Genomic DNA, 17,453 nt, shown 5'->3' with positions numbered 1-17,453 from the left:
GCCTGACCCGTTCGCTCTTGCCCTCGCAGAACTTCGTGGTGCGGCAGTCCAGCCAGGCCGCCACCATGGCCATCTCGGTGCGGCTGCCGCCGCTCAAGGGCCCGTACATCGAGCACTACCTGGTGCAGGCCAACGAGAACGGCCAGCTCAGCCTGGAGAGCTCCGACAACCGCTTCGACTCGATCCCCCAGCTCATTGCGCACTACTGCCAGTGCTGGTGAGTGTGATGGAACGCAAAGCAGTGTTTGACTGTCGTCGTGGAGCAGACGACTAACCGCGACTTTCTGATTTGCAGCGACGAGCTTCCCGTGCAGCTAACACTTCCACGGGCGATCCGGGAGGCTAGGAATAGACAACAGTTGACGTCGCTGGCACTTCTCGGTCAAGGTAAGGGTAAGGGAGGAAAGGTAGAGCGGGAAATTGAGATGATGTGCAATAATTGACTTTCCCAAGTGGGGTATTTCCAAGAAAATGGGAACGTTTATTTCCATGGTGTATGGTTTCGATTTTTTTCTTTTTTTTCGAAAAACACCTTTATTGATCATTTGTTACATAACCATGTCTAAAGTTAGAAAAACTATAAAAACCTGATAAGGATAATCGGTTTTGGAAATTGGTGTATGGCACTCTCTCTGTTTGCAGAGTTCTGGCGGTACCCAATGGCCAACCCCCGGCCCCCGGACCAGGCGGTAGCCGGCCAGGACAGCCAGGGCGTCACAATCCGGAGCAGCGGGAGCAACAGCCAGGCCAGCAGCCTGAGCAGCCTTGGTAGCGGTAAGCACAAAATCAGGAAAAACTATATTGCACAAAGTCAGAAATAATGAAAAGCCCTAACAAAAGAAGGAAACAAAGATATGAATTTTTAAAAACATTTCCAAAAAATCACAGAAAATTTGAAATAAATTTTCCGAAGTTAAAGGGCCCCGACGAGGACGAGGCTAACTGTTGGTCTTCCCTCCACAGGCAACAACAATACCCCCGTGGCGCTGGACCTGGACAGCCACGGCGACTCCATCGTGCTCAACCTGGCGCCGCTCGTGTACTCGCCCGACTCGCAGCCGCCCAGCCTCATGAGCACGTTCGGCAAGGGCAGCGAGGGCGTCGCCAGCCCGACGTGCTCGCTGGGGCCCACGTCCCCCTCAGGTACGGGGCCCGCCGCACCCTTCGCGGCGCCGCCTGCGCCCTGCTCCACCTCCACCACCGCATCCACGACATCGACCGTGTCCGCCACTAGCGCTCTCTCTCGCGCACAGCGCCCCACTCCTCCCAACACCCTGAACCTTGTGTCCGCTACGACAGCACAAGGTACTGCTCATCTCACCTCTCGTCGAGGAAGTATTGCGTCTAGTCTTGAGAGCTGCTCGCAGACTTGGTTGGGGGAGTCTTGATCCTGCAAGCTGGGCTTTTAATTTGTTATGGTGATGGGTTTAGGCTTGCTGGTGGTTATCAGACAAACAAAAATCTTACATGTATTTTTAAATGCCTCTTTTGTAAATGGAAAAATAATTGTTTTTACTTACTTGGAGTTTTTGAATATCTCTCGTGAAGCACAGTACCGGTGGGTAATCAGAGCAGACGCCGCAGTGTTAAGGGGTTGCATACCATCTTAGGGATCATCCAGAAAGCTCGTCCATCAATCGCTGTTACGAACCTACCAAGTTCAGCCAATGCAAGGTCTCATAGCGCCTGATGAGTAGGCAACATCCTGCCTGCAGTGCATACGTGTACGGCGGGGTGGCCTACCCCGAGTCTCGCAGGCGCCGAGCTCCCGTTATTTGCCGAATGATTATGAGAAAACGGACGTACTTTCTGGGACGATCCCTAAGCCGTAGGGGCCGAGGCATCGCGCCTCGTGAGTGATGGGAAGGGAGCACCAAGGCAAGCAAACCGGCAACACTGTGGCGTCCACCCTGATGCACCTGGTACATGGTATGGTGTTGGTGGTATTAGAAAGGTTCTCATGACTTGCCAATATTTCCTTGATTTTCTTTCTTTCCTTTCTTACTGCTTTTAATTTAGTTTGATTTCAACTTGTCGAGTGCAAAATGGCCAAGTCTAAAGGTATAACATTAAAGGGATGCAGTCTCCCACACTCGACAAAATTTTTGATTTGAACTACTTGTTTTCTTGCTGTTAATATGTCGCTTACTTATCATCTGCTGCCGTCTTTGCCAACCTTTCTCTTTAAGACACTATTCCTGCTTTTACAAATGTGCGCTTTTCAGTTGCTTTATGCCGCACAGCTTTTAACATTACATTTATCATTTTAAGAATTGTGTACTTTACATTACGTTCTGTAAGTTCTGACGAATGAATATATTTTCTAAATGTGTGTTTTGTACTGTGTAGGTCCTAGGTCAAATTCAGCTAGTCCAGCTCAGGGTGTCCAGACACCAAGTGCTCTCGGAGGAAAGACACCTCCTCCCCCTCCTCCTCGCTGGGCCAAACCTTCACTGTCTATTAGTCAAACTCCCACCCCTTCTGAGGGCCATGATCTTTCACCGCCCCCCAACCTCGAGGTAAGACAATTGGAAAACTTGCATCATTTTAGCATTTCTTCAAAATGCTTAAATATTTTTGAAAGACTACCTATCCTAAAATATTTTTGAAAGACTACCCATCCTAAAATATGGTATAAATGACATTTTGTTATCTAATAATTATCATTGGGATGAGCAAAACTACTGCGAAATTGAGTGAAACGTAAAGTAGATTTTGCCATGTCATTAATACAATTTGTCGAGTATTCATTAATTCCGACCCTAACAATGTGTGTCTAACCTTGATTTCAGTCGAAAAGGCCTTCCCTCGAGTCGGACGGGCTGCACACGCTCTCATCACACAGCAGCGTGAGCAACCTGACCGAGTCGCAGTCGCTCTCGCTATCGCTGTCCCAGTCGCAGTCGCTGTCGTTCGGGCAGCAGGCGCAGCCCCAGCAGCCGCGCAGCCAGGGCGCCAGCCAGGGCCCCAGCCAGGTCACCTCGCCGTCGACGCCCAACAGCGAGTCGCTCAGCAAGTCCATCGGGCGCGGCAGCCGGCGGCACCACCGCACCCGGAAGGAGTCCAACCACTACCAGGAGTCGGACATCCTCGAGTCGGTGTACTACCACAGCTCGCTGGCCGACAAGCAGAGCGACTACGAGGACATCTGGGGCCAGGAGATGAGCACGTTCAAGCCGCACGGTCCCCGCGCCGCCTCGCGCTCGTCGCCCTTCTCCTCCGCGGAGGACACGAGCGTGGGGTCCGGGCTCCAGCGGCTGCACCAGCGGCAGCCCGACCTCCTGGAGCGGGTCGGGACGCCCATCGTACCTGGTGAGTGGTTGCCGCTCGCCGCACTCTGTTGTCCTCCGCGCCTAACTTTGACCTGACCGATCGTCTTCTCGTGTGCCCCCACAACAGAGCCGTCACAGAGCCTGTTGCACCAGCGCAACCGGCTCGGCCTGGCGCTCAACACCAGCGTCTCGCAGTCCTGCGGGAACCTCACCCCGACCAACGGCAGCCACTGCGGCAGCCCGCTGCTCACCCCGGACGGCAGGTCGCCGCCCGTGCCGCCGCACGGCGTGGTGCCCGCGGACGCCACCACCCCCACCGGCAACGGCAACGTGCAGCCCGCCAAGCAGGGCAGCCCGTTCTACGCCGAGCCGGCCGACGCCATCAAGCAGGCCGGGCTGGTGGCGCGGCGGAGGCAGCGGCCGCAGGTGAGCGCGCGGAGCAGGCGGAGCGAGCGGGAGGGCTCGAAGTGAGAGTTTTGAGTTTTTGAAAGGCCATGACGAATGGTAACATCTCCCTCGTGGTGGGCTGTAGGTCAGCTAGATCAAGCTTATTCAGCTTTGACTCACTAAAGAAGGCCGCTAAAAACTATAGAAACATACGACCTAAAAATTGCGTAGTGCATGTGCGGGCTGCGGCCGTCTCTGAATCCTAACGCTAACCCCACATCGGTTCTGCCGACAGGGCTACCCGCAGGCGTCACGCGTGGCGCAGAGGCACTCGGACCCGTCGGCGTTCCACCAGTGGCCGTCGGTGACGGGCGGGCGCATCCTGGAGAGGATAGACTCGTCCGAGGAGCTGGCCAACATGTCGTCCTCGGCCGACAACCTGGCCATGCTGAGGAATTCGAGGAGCAGCGGTAGCATAGCCAACAACAATATAATTAATAACAACTTTAGCAACATCGTCAATAGCAACAATAACAACAATAATAATAATATTAATAGTAGTAATAATAATGTGAATCATCGGCCGAGGGCCAAGCCTGTCCAGCCACCAAGAATAAGGTCCGGGAAGGCAAGTGATAACTCCTGGGCCGTGGATTCTAGCTGGGAGTTCATAGGTAAGTCTCCCCAGTGTCTCGGGTGTGCAGCGCGTCGTCGCAGTGCTCGAACTAACTCATTCGTCCCCCCCCCCCTCCCCCCAGGAAACGATGATGACAACGAGACGCAGCGCGAGGCGGACGGCGAGAGGGAGGCGAAGGAGGCCCTGGAGCGGCAGGACTCGCAGGAGCGGCAGTGCGGCGGCGGCGGGCAGCGGGTGCCGGGCGCGGTCACGGTGCAGGACATCATCCTGCAGCGACTGCCGGAGCTGCGCGCCCTGCCCGAGGTCGTGCCGAGGCACGGCGACCGGGACAGCTCGCTGTCGAGCACGCGCGTGTCGGCGTACGACAACGTGGAGGGCCAGCACGGCCACCGAGGCCATTCGGTCGGCTCGCAGCACCACGGCTCGCACCACGGCTCGCACCACGGCTCGCACCACGCGTCGGACAACGAGGACGCCCTGGTGAGTCTCGGCCCGGCGCCGCGCCCGCCGCACCTCCCCGTCGTCGCTGCGGCCGTGATGTAACTGTTGCCGTTGCAGACCGAGTTCTCTGAGCCGTGGGACACCTCTCGCTGGGAGAACCTCCTGCGGCGCTCCGAGACCCCCGACACGACGTCGGCGGCCACGCGCCTGTCGTCGAGCTGCGCGCCGGAGGACGACGACAACGACCCCGCGGCCCTGGACGAGCCTCCTCGCCACCCGGGCGTCCCCAGCGCCACGCTGCTCCGACAGCAGGCCGGCCGCGGCGCCAGCGTCACCAGGAACAAGAGCTTCAGGGAGAAGCTGGACCCGCTGCTGTGTGAGTACCAATGGGGTCCCAGAGCGCCCGGTGCCTAGGCCACCGATCGCACGCGCGCGCGGCGCTGGACAGCTCTGCGGTGGCGCGACGGGCGCCGGCCGCCTGCGCGGGCCACCTCCCAGTATTCCTTCCTACGTGTGCTCTAATGCTGCTGTCTGTGGAGACGGGTTTGTGGCGCTGCTTCGCTGTCCACGGCGTCCGCCAGTCTACGCAGCCCGCTCGGGGTCCGCTGCCGCGCCGCCGCCGGGTCAGCCGCCCGGTTCATTATGTTGGCGATCCGTGACATCTCGCTCTTGATCTGATGCGTTTGTCGCCGCGATAACGCAGCCGCACCACCCGCGGCGCGCGGTGGGCCGGGAGGGCAGCGATCACATGACTCATGTTTGCGACCCGCGGCCGTGTTGACATGCCATGATCGGGCAGCCTGCGCGGCGCGGGGCAGCGCGGTGGTGACCCCCCCAACCCCGCGGCGCGGCGGGGCGGGGCGGGGAGAGATGGGCCGCCGCTTGATCCCACCGGCCGGGACTTTATCGGCCAACGATTCCACCGCCGGGGCGGGGCGGGGCGGCGGCGCGGGGCATGCCGCACCCGGTAAAGGATTGGGAGGACAATCTATGAAGCGCGATGGAGAACTGAATTTTACACCGTGGCTTGAGAAATCCCCGCGCAGCCCTGGAAGTTTTCCTACCTGGTCGGAAATATTGAGCTTGAAATGTTTCCGATCTTCGTTGTGTTCTTCGTTCGTGTGGGTTCGAGTCCGAGACAGGCAGAAAGCAAGATAGTGTACCGCCGGTGCGGCTCACCCAACGCCGTCCCAGGGTAGGCCGGACTTGTGGCAAATATATGTGTCAGAGCAACAGCGGGGAAAAAGAGGGGGGGGGGGCAGCGTACTGCACCGACAGGTCTGTCTGAGGCGAAGGAGCTGCTGCTGCTCGGTCCCGGTCCCATCAGTGCTCTCAGAGGTTAGCGCACCGGCTGGTCAGTCAACTTCAGCCTCAGCCTCTTTCGGCCGACATGTTGGGACAAAACCGACAAAACTTTCATAAAACCCGAAAAAAATACTTTGTACTGGCGCAAAGTTTTCAACGTTTCAAATGACAAAGGGATCTCGGATCTCGTGCTTTGAGTTGAAAGAAATGCGCAAATATTATGTAGAAAAATAAAAATGGACACACTAAAGTCCATGTTCTAAAATTTTGCGATGAAATGCATTCAACTCGTGGGGACCCAGGGTTGGTCGCAAACACGACATCTTTATTGTCATTCGTGTGGCCCGTGGGATTCAACATGTTACAATGTAACAACATACATGCAACATAATTTATTGAAATTTTGTCAAATTGACCTCAAATACCGGTATTTTCAAAATTCTTTGTAATATTCAACCAAATTTTACATATTTAACTTAAGTATTAAAAATTGTCCTACAGTTCTTAAAAAATCGAAATGTTTGAAATTTGATTCGAAACTGAGCTCAAATTCCAGGCTTCTTTCCGCGTGTGGGAGTGCGCGGGCCTCTGACCCGGCGGGGGCCGCAGGGCGTCGGCCTCACCCCAGCTGTTTGACCAGTGTCAGTGTCCCAGCGAGCTCTATCCGCTCTATCGCTGGAAAAAAGAAGAGGCAAGCGCGGAACTCGCTGCGGGGCGGACGGGGCGGCGGGCAGGGCACCCACAGCAGTCAGCTGTCGCGCAGGTGGTTCACCGCTGTGGCCTCGGCGCGCGGTCGCTGTCTGGGTCGGGTCGGCGGGGTGGACTGGTGGCCCTACATACCCACACACGGCTGGCCCGGCCCGGTGGCACGTGTGTCCGGGCACCCCTAGGGCACCCTCAAGACAGACCTTGGGAACCTCTAGGCCACCCCTAGGGCAACTCTAGGCCACCCCTAGGGCAACTCTAGGCCACCCCTAGCGAACCACCCCTAAGCTACCCCTAGGCCACCCCAAGGACACCTCTAGGACACCGCGAGGGCACCCCGAGGGCCCCCCGGCCCTTGTCCGGCGCGGTGCAGCCGTGGGAAGCTCTGCGATAAGGCTTCTGAATGGCTCCCTTGTTTGACTCCTCGCGGCCAGGCCCGGTGCCCGGTCCCTCCCGACCCCCCGGCGGCGGTGGTCGGCTCCATCTCTAGGACACTGCCCTGTGCAGAGGTCTCTCCACTCTTGTGCATGAAAATATTGCTACGTGTTTTAAACGAAGATTTATCACTTTTTCTTAGTTGTGGAATACACGCGCCTCACGTACTGTACACAAGCTCGTGGATATCGTTGTTTATAAATACCGCCGATAAAAAATGCTTTATTAAGTCCGAGATTAAGTTGCCGTGCCGTGCCTTGTAGTCCCGTTTTGTCCATCGACCCGATTCCGTTATGTAAGCGATTGGAAGTAGCGTCCGCTTCACTTTGTCGCGGAGGTGAGGGGAAGGGGCGAGGCGGTGAGGGCGCGCGGCGCAGGGGTGTGGTGGAGGGTGCGGGCGGTCCAGTGCCGTGTTACACTTGGCGTCCCACTGGCCTCCGGCTCGGAGCTGCGCGGAGCTGCTGCTAGTGTAACGGCGCCCGGAGAGGGGGCAGGAGTCGGCCCGGCCTACAGGCCCGGCCCGCCCGCACGCAGAGGTCGAAGGGCGCGGGCGGCCGGCTGGAGGCTGCAGCCGCCGCAGCATGGGCCCGCCGCGTGCTGCCCCCACAACTATCAGCACTGCGCAAAACTCTTTACTTTTTTATCTCGGGGCCGGGCATTCCTAGCGACCCCCCGCCCGCCCCGCAGCCGTCCGCCGCCACTGCGTTTGTAAGACGCCAGAGCAGGCGTGGCATGACGGCGTCAGTCGCAGATGACGCTCCCGCGCCCGAAAGGTCGGGGTCAGGGGCGGTCGCGAGGGCGGTCGGCCGGGGCGGGGCAGGGCTGGACGACACTCATCTCGACTGCTGGGAGTACGTAGCGGTGTAGTTAGGGGTCTATTTTCGGAGGCCCGTCACGAGTTCTTTCACCCGGGCGGGGCGGTGCGGCGCACTCGTGCGAGCTGCACTCGATTTATTGGGTGATACGGGTGGCTTTTCCTTTTCGGTCCGCCGCCGCACATCGGCCCCATGAGGCCGCCCCTCAGGCCCGCGCTCAGCGCGTGTCGACCCGAGGAGACCCTACATACATACTGTGCCATGTGCTGTAGGAACTGACGCGTGCCACGCCGACCACCAAAAGCGACCCAACAAGTTGTCGTCCTTCGTGTTTGCCCTCTTTTAATTTATTCATTGCGGATTTCGTTAAATCAGAGCTGGAGGCGGGTCGTTCAGACCTCCTTTGCCTTTGCCTCTCCTTGCGGGCGTTCCAAGTGGCGTTCTGCGCCACGCCCTCCCGGCCATCACGCCACGTCCTCGCCCTGACTTTCAGACGTGTATTCCAGAGAGAACCCTGTAATTTTGGCGAGCTGAGCTCTGCAGTGACGTCAGCGGCCGTCGGCAAAGAGCAAAGAACTCTGACCAAAAACCCACGAAGGAACTGTGTGTTCTCGCACTGTCTGACCTCCTTCTACTGTATTTGACTGTCCTGGTTTTCAAAATTTTCCGAAGCTCGTCAATGACTAGAAATCAAAACCTACCGGAAAGCTTCATACTCGCGTACGTATACAGTTAAGTATCACAGGATCACAGGACTGTGCTTTTTGTCGCTTATTGTTATCGTTATCGGTGATCGGAGATTTTGGGGGGAAAGGGGGAGGGGAGGGGGCTCTGTTTCAGTACACACAGACATGCCGTAAACGAACACACAGATGCACACCCAGCCACTTGGCCTCCTTTCGGCCTGTGGCCTGATAACACCTTCCCGATCCCCTCCCCTGCCCATGCGTGCCTCCCTCGCCCTGCGTCCCAAAATACCTCGAGCAGGGGGGCTTTTTTTGCTTTTTCGCTGTCTTCCGGTATTTGCCATTGTTCGCCAGGGCTGGCTGAGCAGCCACGTGCGCGGCTCGCTGCTGTCTCTGCAGCCCGCCTGCCGCCGGGGAGAGAGAACCAGAGAGAACGAGTCGGGCGGGCGAGTCATACGCGGCGCGGTGTCAGCTGCCGAGCGCGCCGCGTGGCGCGGGAGATCGAACTGGGTTTGAATATAGTTCAAGGCCAAATGACAGTCGCGTTTGCATTGCAATGATAAAGAGAGGGGGGCTGACCGAGGGCGGAAGAAGAGAGGCGTGGTCATTCTCATTGCCGGTGGCTTTGCCGTGTGCCTCGCATGTACTAGCCATGTGCATGTGCACGCGTGTGTCTTCACGTGCTGCACTGTACACTGTGCCACCCACTGCGGAAACAGCTGTGGGGCACATATGAGGCTCTGTCAGGTTGGTGTGGGAAAGTCTGGACACCCGACGAGGGGAATCTAAAATTAGACACGGTAGTAGTGCTAGTGTGATTGGACTACAATGGCCTGGCAGAAGCCAAGCTATGCTCTCTGGCGATGTCACTGTGGGGCAAAGTCCGCTCGACGGTATGGTGGCGCGTCAAGCGACACCTACACGCTGCGGGGCGGCGACGGGGGGAGACGGGGGCATTGCAGTTTGCGCAGGTGAGTGAGAGGGCGCGGCGCCGCTAAGCCCCCTGCACGCGCAGTGCGCTCGCCCGCGCCGCCCCCGCGCCCGCCCCCTCCCCCGCCTCGGCGTCCACATTCACTGCACCTCGCGACAAGGGTCCGTTCGCCTCTCGCCTGCGCCTCCTGGTGTTTAGCGGAAGAAAGGTCGGTGTGTGCCTGGCGCAAACAGCCGGCAGCCGCGAGGCCGCGAACCGTCGCGAACCCCCGCCCCGCTCGCGGAAACCCGTGCAGAATACAATGTGCAATAAAGTGGATGATGTTTGCCCGTTTATCAGGAGGGGGCTTGCGCCCGCTTGCGCCTTATGCAACGTAACCCGGCCTTTGTCGCTAGGCGTCACTTGAAATCTCTTGGGCCTGCGCCGCGCTGCAGCAGCGGGTCCCCGCGCGGCTCCCTCCCCCGCAGCCTCGGTGCTCCGCGCCGCACCTCTGGCGGCGCGAGGGGTGCTGCTGCTGATAACGGCCCCCCTCAAGGCCACCAAGGCCATCGCCGCGGTGCATCGCGTGTGCCTTGCCGTGCGGCTGCGGAGCGAGACGTCCTGCAGGGATGCTGGGGAGGGGGTCTCCGGGCGAGAGACTTGAACGCACAGGACAGGTGAGCGCGTGAGATAGGCCCGGTCCAGCCTGGAGCCGGCCTGGAGCCGTCCTGGAAGTCCCTGGAGTCTGGAGCCGCTCCTTGTCTTATCGATGAGGTCGCAGTACAGCCCCAGGTGTCCGGTGCTGGCTGCCAGGCGTCCGGCTGGGCGGCCCCCACTCCTCTGATAACAGGCGCTACCGCGGCTACCGCCTCGAGTTGTGTGCGCTGCGCTGTGTCACCTGTGGCCACTTCAAAGATGTCCTGGTGTCGTAAAATTATATCGCTATGTATACTCCACTCTCCTCTCCCCTTCGCCCTTTCCCTCCCCTACCTGCTGAGGCGCCCCTGCTCTTTCAGTCGAGCGTGTCGACCAAACGTGACGAACTCCCAGTTAAGTCACCTCGTCTCGTGTCCCTCGCTTATCTATGTTAATTCAACATAAAAACAACAACATGGAGAGAGGACTGCATAATACTGCAGTGGGGCCTAAAAGCCTTGTCGCATGAAGTCTGGAAAATAAAATTGCTTCAATATCAAGCGCTCCGCCCTCTTCTACTTCTTCTTTGCTGAGCCCATTTCTCGCCGTTCTCACTGCCGTGCGTCCCTTTCTCTTGTCTTGTTCTGTCCTCCTCTTATCTGCCCTCAAGCTGTCCCCCACCCTGTCTCTCTCCCTCGCTCCTCTCTCGGCGGGCGCCCCCAGACACACGGCGGTGCGTCTGTACTGGCCGGCCACCCGGTTCCGCCCCTCCTAACCCCGCCCCGCCCCGCCCCGCCCGTGCTTGGCTCGCCGGCGCGGCACGCCGCAGCCCCACAGTTTGCTCCCCGCACTTGCCCCAGAAGGATGGACGATCGCTCTCCCGTTGCCGCCGTCGCGCTCCTGTGGCCCTGGCTGACCCGCGTGTCCATGGCCTACCGCGTCAGCGTGTTCAGCCACGCCGAGGCCCGCCAGGCGGCCGCCCCCGCGCCGTGAGCCGGCCCCCGCCCCCCGCGGCCTAGGCCAGGACCGCCCCACCTGGCCGCAGCGCCCGCGTCTGCAGTGCCTCACTCTCAATTTTGCGAAAATTTCGAAAGTGAAAGTTTGTACTTTCGTGAACGATGACGGCCAGTCACAACAACAACAACAACGACGACGTGAAGCCCCGCCGCAGGTTCCTGCTGTTCGGCGGCAAGCGCCTGGCGGCGGAGTGCGCCGCGTCGTGCACCATGGCCTCGGCCGCCAAGGCGCCGCTAAAGGCCGCCCGCGGCGGCGACGGGCTGTCGGCGTGCGCCACCCTCTCCGCGCTGCTGCGCCGCCTGGGCCGGTGGCTCCGGGGCGCGCTGCGCAAGCTGTCCGTGCGGCTCGGCGTTAACCAGTCATGTAAGCCCCCCGCCCCCCGCCCTGTCAGCCTATCTCTGTCGTGTTGGGGTCGGAAACGCGTTGCACAATCGTAAATACTGAGGTAAGCAACGCGGTGATGGGCTGCTAAACCTTCTTTGGGGTTCACCTCAAGGTTTTGAATCGTATCCAAATCTGCGGCAGTATTACTAAGCGTCGCAACGTGCACCGTGCACGCCTTAGTCAGTAGTGGGTGAGTCAGGCAAAAGGGGCTGTGTCATACTGTTCCAGCGAAACCTCTCTCTGTCGCTCTCTTTGACGACGACTGATAAAACACGTCTTTTGAAGAAAAACAATCGACTTCCAAACGTCAGTCTTGAACAGAAAAAGTAGTGAGGGCTACGTAAACGCCTGGGCACATACGCCTCCCGGGCCCCGCCGCCCGCCGGAGTTTCCCTGAGTTTTCCCCCGGCCTGCCTGGCTTATCCCCTGGGGTCGTTGTTTTGCTGGCGACAGACGAGCTGGTCGGACTGGCCGGCCAGTCCAGTGTGCCAAAGACCCGACGCCCCGACGCTCCAAATGTTTGCCCTCCTACAGCATTGTGCTCAGGTGATATGGCCCAGGGCGGAAGCTGCGGCCCCGCGCCCCGCCGTCTCGCCGCCCCCAACACCCCCGCCGCCGCCCCCGCCGGCCCGGGCCTGCTCCCTCGACCCCGCTCGCAGGCTGTTTACCGCGGCTCGTCTAGTTGCAGGTCCGGCAGACGACGCAAAAGCGTTTGCGTAACTCTGTTGCCTCCTCATAGAGAGTACGCGACACCTTTTGGGGGCGACTGTCTGGCATCTTCCGAACGAGCATGTCGCTGAGGTTGAAGCGGGGAGTGGCGCTGCGTTGGCGCGCACCAGCCTGAGCTATATCCAGTTAAGAATTAGTCGTTTTCACGCTTAGCGCAGCGCGCGCTCACGCCGGCGTGAGGCGGGCGAGGGGCAGGGTGCGGGGAGGCAGCGGCGGAAGAACTGCTACCCCTCTTCGCCCCCCGCTTCCCCTCTCGCCCTCCGCGCTCACGCCAGCGTGAGCGCACGCTGAGCGTAGAAACGACAAAATTCTTAACTGGATATAGCACTGTCCCGTCGAGCACGGCTGCACGGCGGGATGCCAGCCCGCGCCCCCGGCCGCCCCCGGTTCGGCTCGGCTGGCTTGTCTTGTGTCCCTTGAAGCTTGTCCAGTGAACTGACCGGGCGTGTTTCTTTTGTCCACAGCGCCGCCCCGTCTGCACGCGCTCCGCAGCCGCGACACGGCGGGCCCCGGCGCGTCCATCCGCGCCTACGCCCTGCACCTGGCCGCCGACAAGAGCACCACCTTCGCGCAGAACGTGGACAACTTCATCGCCTGCACGAAGGAGTCGCGGGAGACGCGGCCGCAGGTGGTGATGCGCAACATGCGCCAGTTCATGTCCGGCATGAAGAACTACCTCGTCAAGCACGGCGAGCGCGAGTTTGACGGCCAGGTGGAGAAGGAGAGGGGCAAGGTAAGGGCGGGGGAGATCCGGGACGTTATTTGGCTCAAGGGTCAGCGTTGAGACACATTTTTTTTTATTTTGACCGTAAATTTTGTTTTGTTTTTTAAAATGATTCCAAATGATGACTTTTTTTTTTAATTATCTTCATTGGGGGATCAAATTTCCCCCCGATTCAGCTGGACATCCTGGTCCCATCTTCTGGACTTGTAGGGTTTAAAATTCCACTCCCTCTTTATTAGTCAAATTTGTGTATTTCTGTTAATTTACCTAACATTTTTTACCCTGCATGTTTGTTAGTAGCTGCCCAAGTATAGATACATTTTTTAAAAAAATTCTGATTGTTTGGCATTATTCCACAAAAGAAAAATATATTTGGTCACTCAAAAGTTGAGTGTTTCAATGCTTTTCCTTCAGCCGAATAAAGTCCCGACCGCACCGAACGTCTCCAGCACCGTGTCTGCTATGGGTTGACAATGCGATTCCGTATGTACAGCTCAAGGCCAACGAGTTTTTGAACTTGGACGCGATCCTTGAAGGTGTCATGCACAAACTGGTGGTTCGGCCTCTCAAGGAGCACCTCTACAAGCTATTTGTTGAGGAGTACACACGATCGGGGGCCATTCAATTGCTCGCCGAGAACATTCAGTATGCCCGTACTAAACCCCTCCATGAGCTGGGAATAAGGGTAAGGACATAGGATAGTGCACAGTCTTGTATTTGCATCTAAGTGCCTATCAGTAGTCATTGTTCTATATTAATTTAAAAAAATATGTATTTTCAGTCAAAGATAATTCCACCAACTGAAAAAAGCCTAGAAACCATCTGCCACTTTCTTCGTCGTCTGCAGGAGGTCGATTCACCTCTTGAGAAGCTTGAAAATCTTCTCACATGCATCTCTGCCATTTTCAACTCGGTACAGAAACTTTCTTTATAAATTTCTAGTTGCAATATGTCAAAGCAAGCCAGAGGAATATTTTTTGTGATATGTTTCAGGTGAAATCTTCAAATGCTGGACGAGGGTCTGTTACTCTTGGTGCAGATGATTTTTTGCCACTGTTCGTTTGGGTCCTTGTACAAAGCGGAATGATGGGGGCAGAAATTGAAGCGGAATACATGTGGGGCCTTCTTCACCCTTCTCTCCTCTCAGGAGAGGGTGGATACTATCTGACCACTTTATCATCTGCTGTCCATGTTTTGAAAAATTTCAGAGCATGTTCAGAGGAGCAAAGCCGCTCCACAGGCATAGGGCAAAGTCTTGATGTAAGTTATTTCAGACACAATTTCAGCTTGTTAACAAACTACTTTATAATTTGTTTTGATATGTTCTGCATTTTATCTTTATTAGTCTAATATGACATTGTTCTTTATTCATTTTCAGTGGGGGACTGGGCCTTTAACAGAGTTTCGCTCAGTTCTAAAGATAGTTGTCCCTGATGAACTACATGGCTCCATAATTACTAAGACATTACCAGTTAGGCCAAACATGACCACTCGAGAGGTATGCAAGATCATTGCTCACAAAGCCCGCATCACAAATCCTCAAGATTATGGACTGTTCAAACTTGTTGATGGTGAAGGTATGTTGATTAGCTTGTCTTATTGAGACTAAATAAATCTAGGAGTATGAGGGCATGGTATTTGCCCCTACAGTCACCAGTTAAAATAGCTACACCTCGGATCACTCAATAAGCCAGGTCAATCCTAGCTTTAGCCAGCTTATGCTAATCTTAGTTCTAGCTAGCTCTGCAACTCGCTCCAACAATAACACATTATACTCTTCAATTCTTTTCTAGGACTTATCTTCTTTTTTTTTTTCACTGATTTCATTCAGTTGTTTATTAACATTAGACATTTTTTTCCTTTCAGAAACTCTACTCACTGATGCTGAATGCCCTCAAGATGTGAAGGGCGGCGTTGCTCAAGCAGGCAAACATTGCATGTTTGCTTACAAACGTACGGATGCGAAGATAGCATGGCCTAGAACTGCCTCACCTATGCATTGAAAGTTCTTAATAATGTTATTGTAAACTAGAATCCATACATAGATGAAGTACTGTTAATTCTCACAGTCTATTTGAGAACCTGTGATTAACATTACCTAAATATAGTTTGTCAGTAGTGACAAAACAGCAAAGCATTTTGGCTGAACTGTAAACAAACAAACACAGAATTTTAAAAAAAGAACAACACAGAAAATGTCTGTACTTATGCATAAGTGAGGCATCTAAAATGGGAACAGTTTCTAAAAATTAAAGTAGAAAAATAAAAATAACAATGTATGGTTTTCAAAGTCTTACAGTCACTACATTGTGCCATTATAAAATGTAAATATATGTACATTTTTTGTTTGAGTATTCTGAGTGCTTCTCAAAATTTGGTTTCTTAATACCTTCATGATTGATTTTTGATGAGTGCTTGAGAAGCAAATTTATGTTGAATGATTGTAGTATATAGACAAAACAACGACTAAGGTGCATATTTCCATAATGTAAAGATGTTTAATACAGAACTAAATTATTTTAACTTCTCTTGTATATTTTAATTGTACATTGTATTGTTCATTTTACTTCTGTTCAACTAGACTGTGATTAACTGTAAATATTCTAATATGCTGTGTAAAAATATGTAATAATTGTGCTGGTCTGTGTTTTTATTTTAAACTTGTAAAATAATAGGAATGTTTCTCATTTTTGTGCTCAAGTGAAGACTATAAAATTACTTGACCATGAATACCTTTCTGATTAGAGCTAAAGGCCAGGCCTTGAGGCTTCATTTGACAAGTTACGGTATTGTGTTCTACATACATTGTTAATTCATCTCTATAGGTGTTGGTTTGGCCTCACAAAGCCTAGCCCACTCATCTCTTTTTTTTTTCTTTCTTCATTGGCTTAAATCAATGAAACAAATCAATACAAAATGAAGCATCAGTCTCATAGTTGATTTAGTCTCGTGAAACCAGTGCAGCTCAAGCGCTCCCGCCATTTGCTTGGTGTTATCTCGGTTGAATAAGAAGTTGAAGCAACATCAACTGCTTCAATTTGGTAACTAATTACTAGGTGGCTTCAGTAGCAGTGGTTTTTCAAGACAGAATCAACCATCAGGCTTTGTATTTAACTTGGATTTTTATGAAAAAAATTGCACCATTCATCTATATTTACTTTGTAAGGAAACTACATGTGTGGAGGTAACATTATTTTACCTTAATGATTGTCATACAGTGTATTTTTGGTCAAATATATTTTTCCTACTGTTAAAGCTGCAAACATTGTGGACTGTAAATGCCAACTACCTTAGTAACAGAGAATTGACACAAATTATCACAATGACATCAAGAATTTGTTCACAGTATACCTTGTCATGGTGACGTGTTTTCTTACATTAATGTTGACAATAATTTGTTATCACTTTGATATCAAAGTAATGCCAATTTTTTATCTACAGCAGTGGAGGAAAGCAAGGTATATTGCGACAAATAGTTGATGTCAATGTGATGTGAGAATACTCTGCTACTGTAGTGGTAGGAGATGCACTGATGAACCAAATATTATACAAAAGCTTTAAAATGCAGTGAGAGCAAAAAAATTGTATTGAGTTGTCCTATGTTAATCTAATTTTTTTAAAGCTTTAAGCATAGATAACATTAATTTTTCTTCATTCATTGTTTAAAATATTTGCTTGGCTTTAAAAACATGACCTGATTATGAAAATTAACAGAAATGTTTCTTTTAAATATTCAATCTTACGTCAGATTTCGTGCACTGCACCAGCATTGTGTATCAGTCTGCGTGTTTGTTGTGTACATAGCCATTTTACTAATATGCTAGTCATGAAGACTTTAAGATAAAGGAACTACCTAGTTACGAATTGATTATAAATGCCATATGTGATGAACACATTTTGTGTATAAGTGAAATTGATCTTTTCCTGTTTTCCCTCTTTCACTTCATTCACAAAAGATTCATGAAAAGATGTAACCTTGTAATTGTACTACCCTTTTGCAAGTAAACAAAGCTCTTTTCAAGATAAGCCACTTTACTCTAATTTTTGTTCAAAGAGTCCTCTCAAGCCTCATCTTTTCTCATTTCCAGGGCCATTTTTGTTCGCATTTCATTAACACAAAAATGACGTCGGAATAGGTTGCGAAAATGTCGGCCTGAATCCGAATGTGCAATTTAGGAACTGAAGAGAGAGGGATGATTTAAATGAACGGCAGTACATATACGACTGCACTGATAAAACCACTACAGTTCTGTATAACAGGGCCTTAAATGGCGAAGCCACATGACTTTTTAAGTCGTTCCTAGTTTATTCTTGAGAATATACCAGTATTTCCTTAATGAGTTGGGATAATCCAAAAAGTACATCCATCA

The 17,453-nt window shown here is 53.6% G+C and overlaps 1 protein-coding gene across 7 annotated transcripts in view; it reads left to right on the top strand.

Annotated features, from left to right (window-relative positions):
* LOC113214616 (protein sprint) overlaps positions 1-17,109 on the top strand; it is a 242,480-nt gene extending 225,371 nt beyond the window's left edge. For 5 of the 7 annotated variants that reach the window (XM_052263492.1, XM_052263491.1, XM_052263490.1 and 2 more), the window contains exons 5-20: positions 30-217; positions 296-387; positions 643-774; positions 964-1,305; positions 2,350-2,519; positions 2,793-3,312; positions 3,400-3,698; positions 3,955-4,333; positions 4,418-4,776; positions 4,855-5,113; positions 12,824-13,092; positions 13,577-13,768; positions 13,865-13,996; positions 14,077-14,343; positions 14,462-14,660; positions 14,950-17,109. In XM_052263492.1, the coding sequence (XP_052119452.1) occupies positions 30-217; positions 296-387; positions 643-774; positions 964-1,305; positions 2,350-2,519; positions 2,793-3,312; positions 3,400-3,698; positions 3,955-4,333; positions 4,418-4,776; positions 4,855-5,113; positions 12,824-13,092; positions 13,577-13,768; positions 13,865-13,996; positions 14,077-14,343; positions 14,462-14,660; positions 14,950-15,086 (3,936 nt within the window). In that variant the 3' untranslated portion in view covers positions 15,087-17,109. Of the gene's footprint in view, positions 1-29; positions 218-295; positions 388-642; positions 775-963; positions 1,306-2,349; positions 2,520-2,792; positions 3,313-3,399; positions 3,699-3,954; positions 4,334-4,417; positions 4,777-4,854; positions 5,114-11,064; positions 11,610-12,823; positions 13,093-13,576; positions 13,769-13,864; positions 13,997-14,076; positions 14,344-14,461; positions 14,661-14,949 lie in introns of those variants that run through there. The other 2 variants (XM_026434052.2, XM_026434053.2) reach the window with 2 other exon arrangements.
* Positions 17,110-17,453: the final 344 nt, after the last annotated feature.

The sequence above is a fragment of the Frankliniella occidentalis genome, unplaced genomic scaffold, assembly GCF_000697945.3.
Source record: "Frankliniella occidentalis isolate FOCC.00 unplaced genomic scaffold, Focc_3.1 Scaffold12, whole genome shotgun sequence".
NCBI classification, from domain to species: domain Eukaryota; kingdom Metazoa; phylum Arthropoda; class Insecta; order Thysanoptera; family Thripidae; genus Frankliniella; species Frankliniella occidentalis.
The sequence above is the reverse complement of the archived record's forward strand: the minus strand, read 5'-3'. Positions and strand labels throughout refer to the sequence as shown.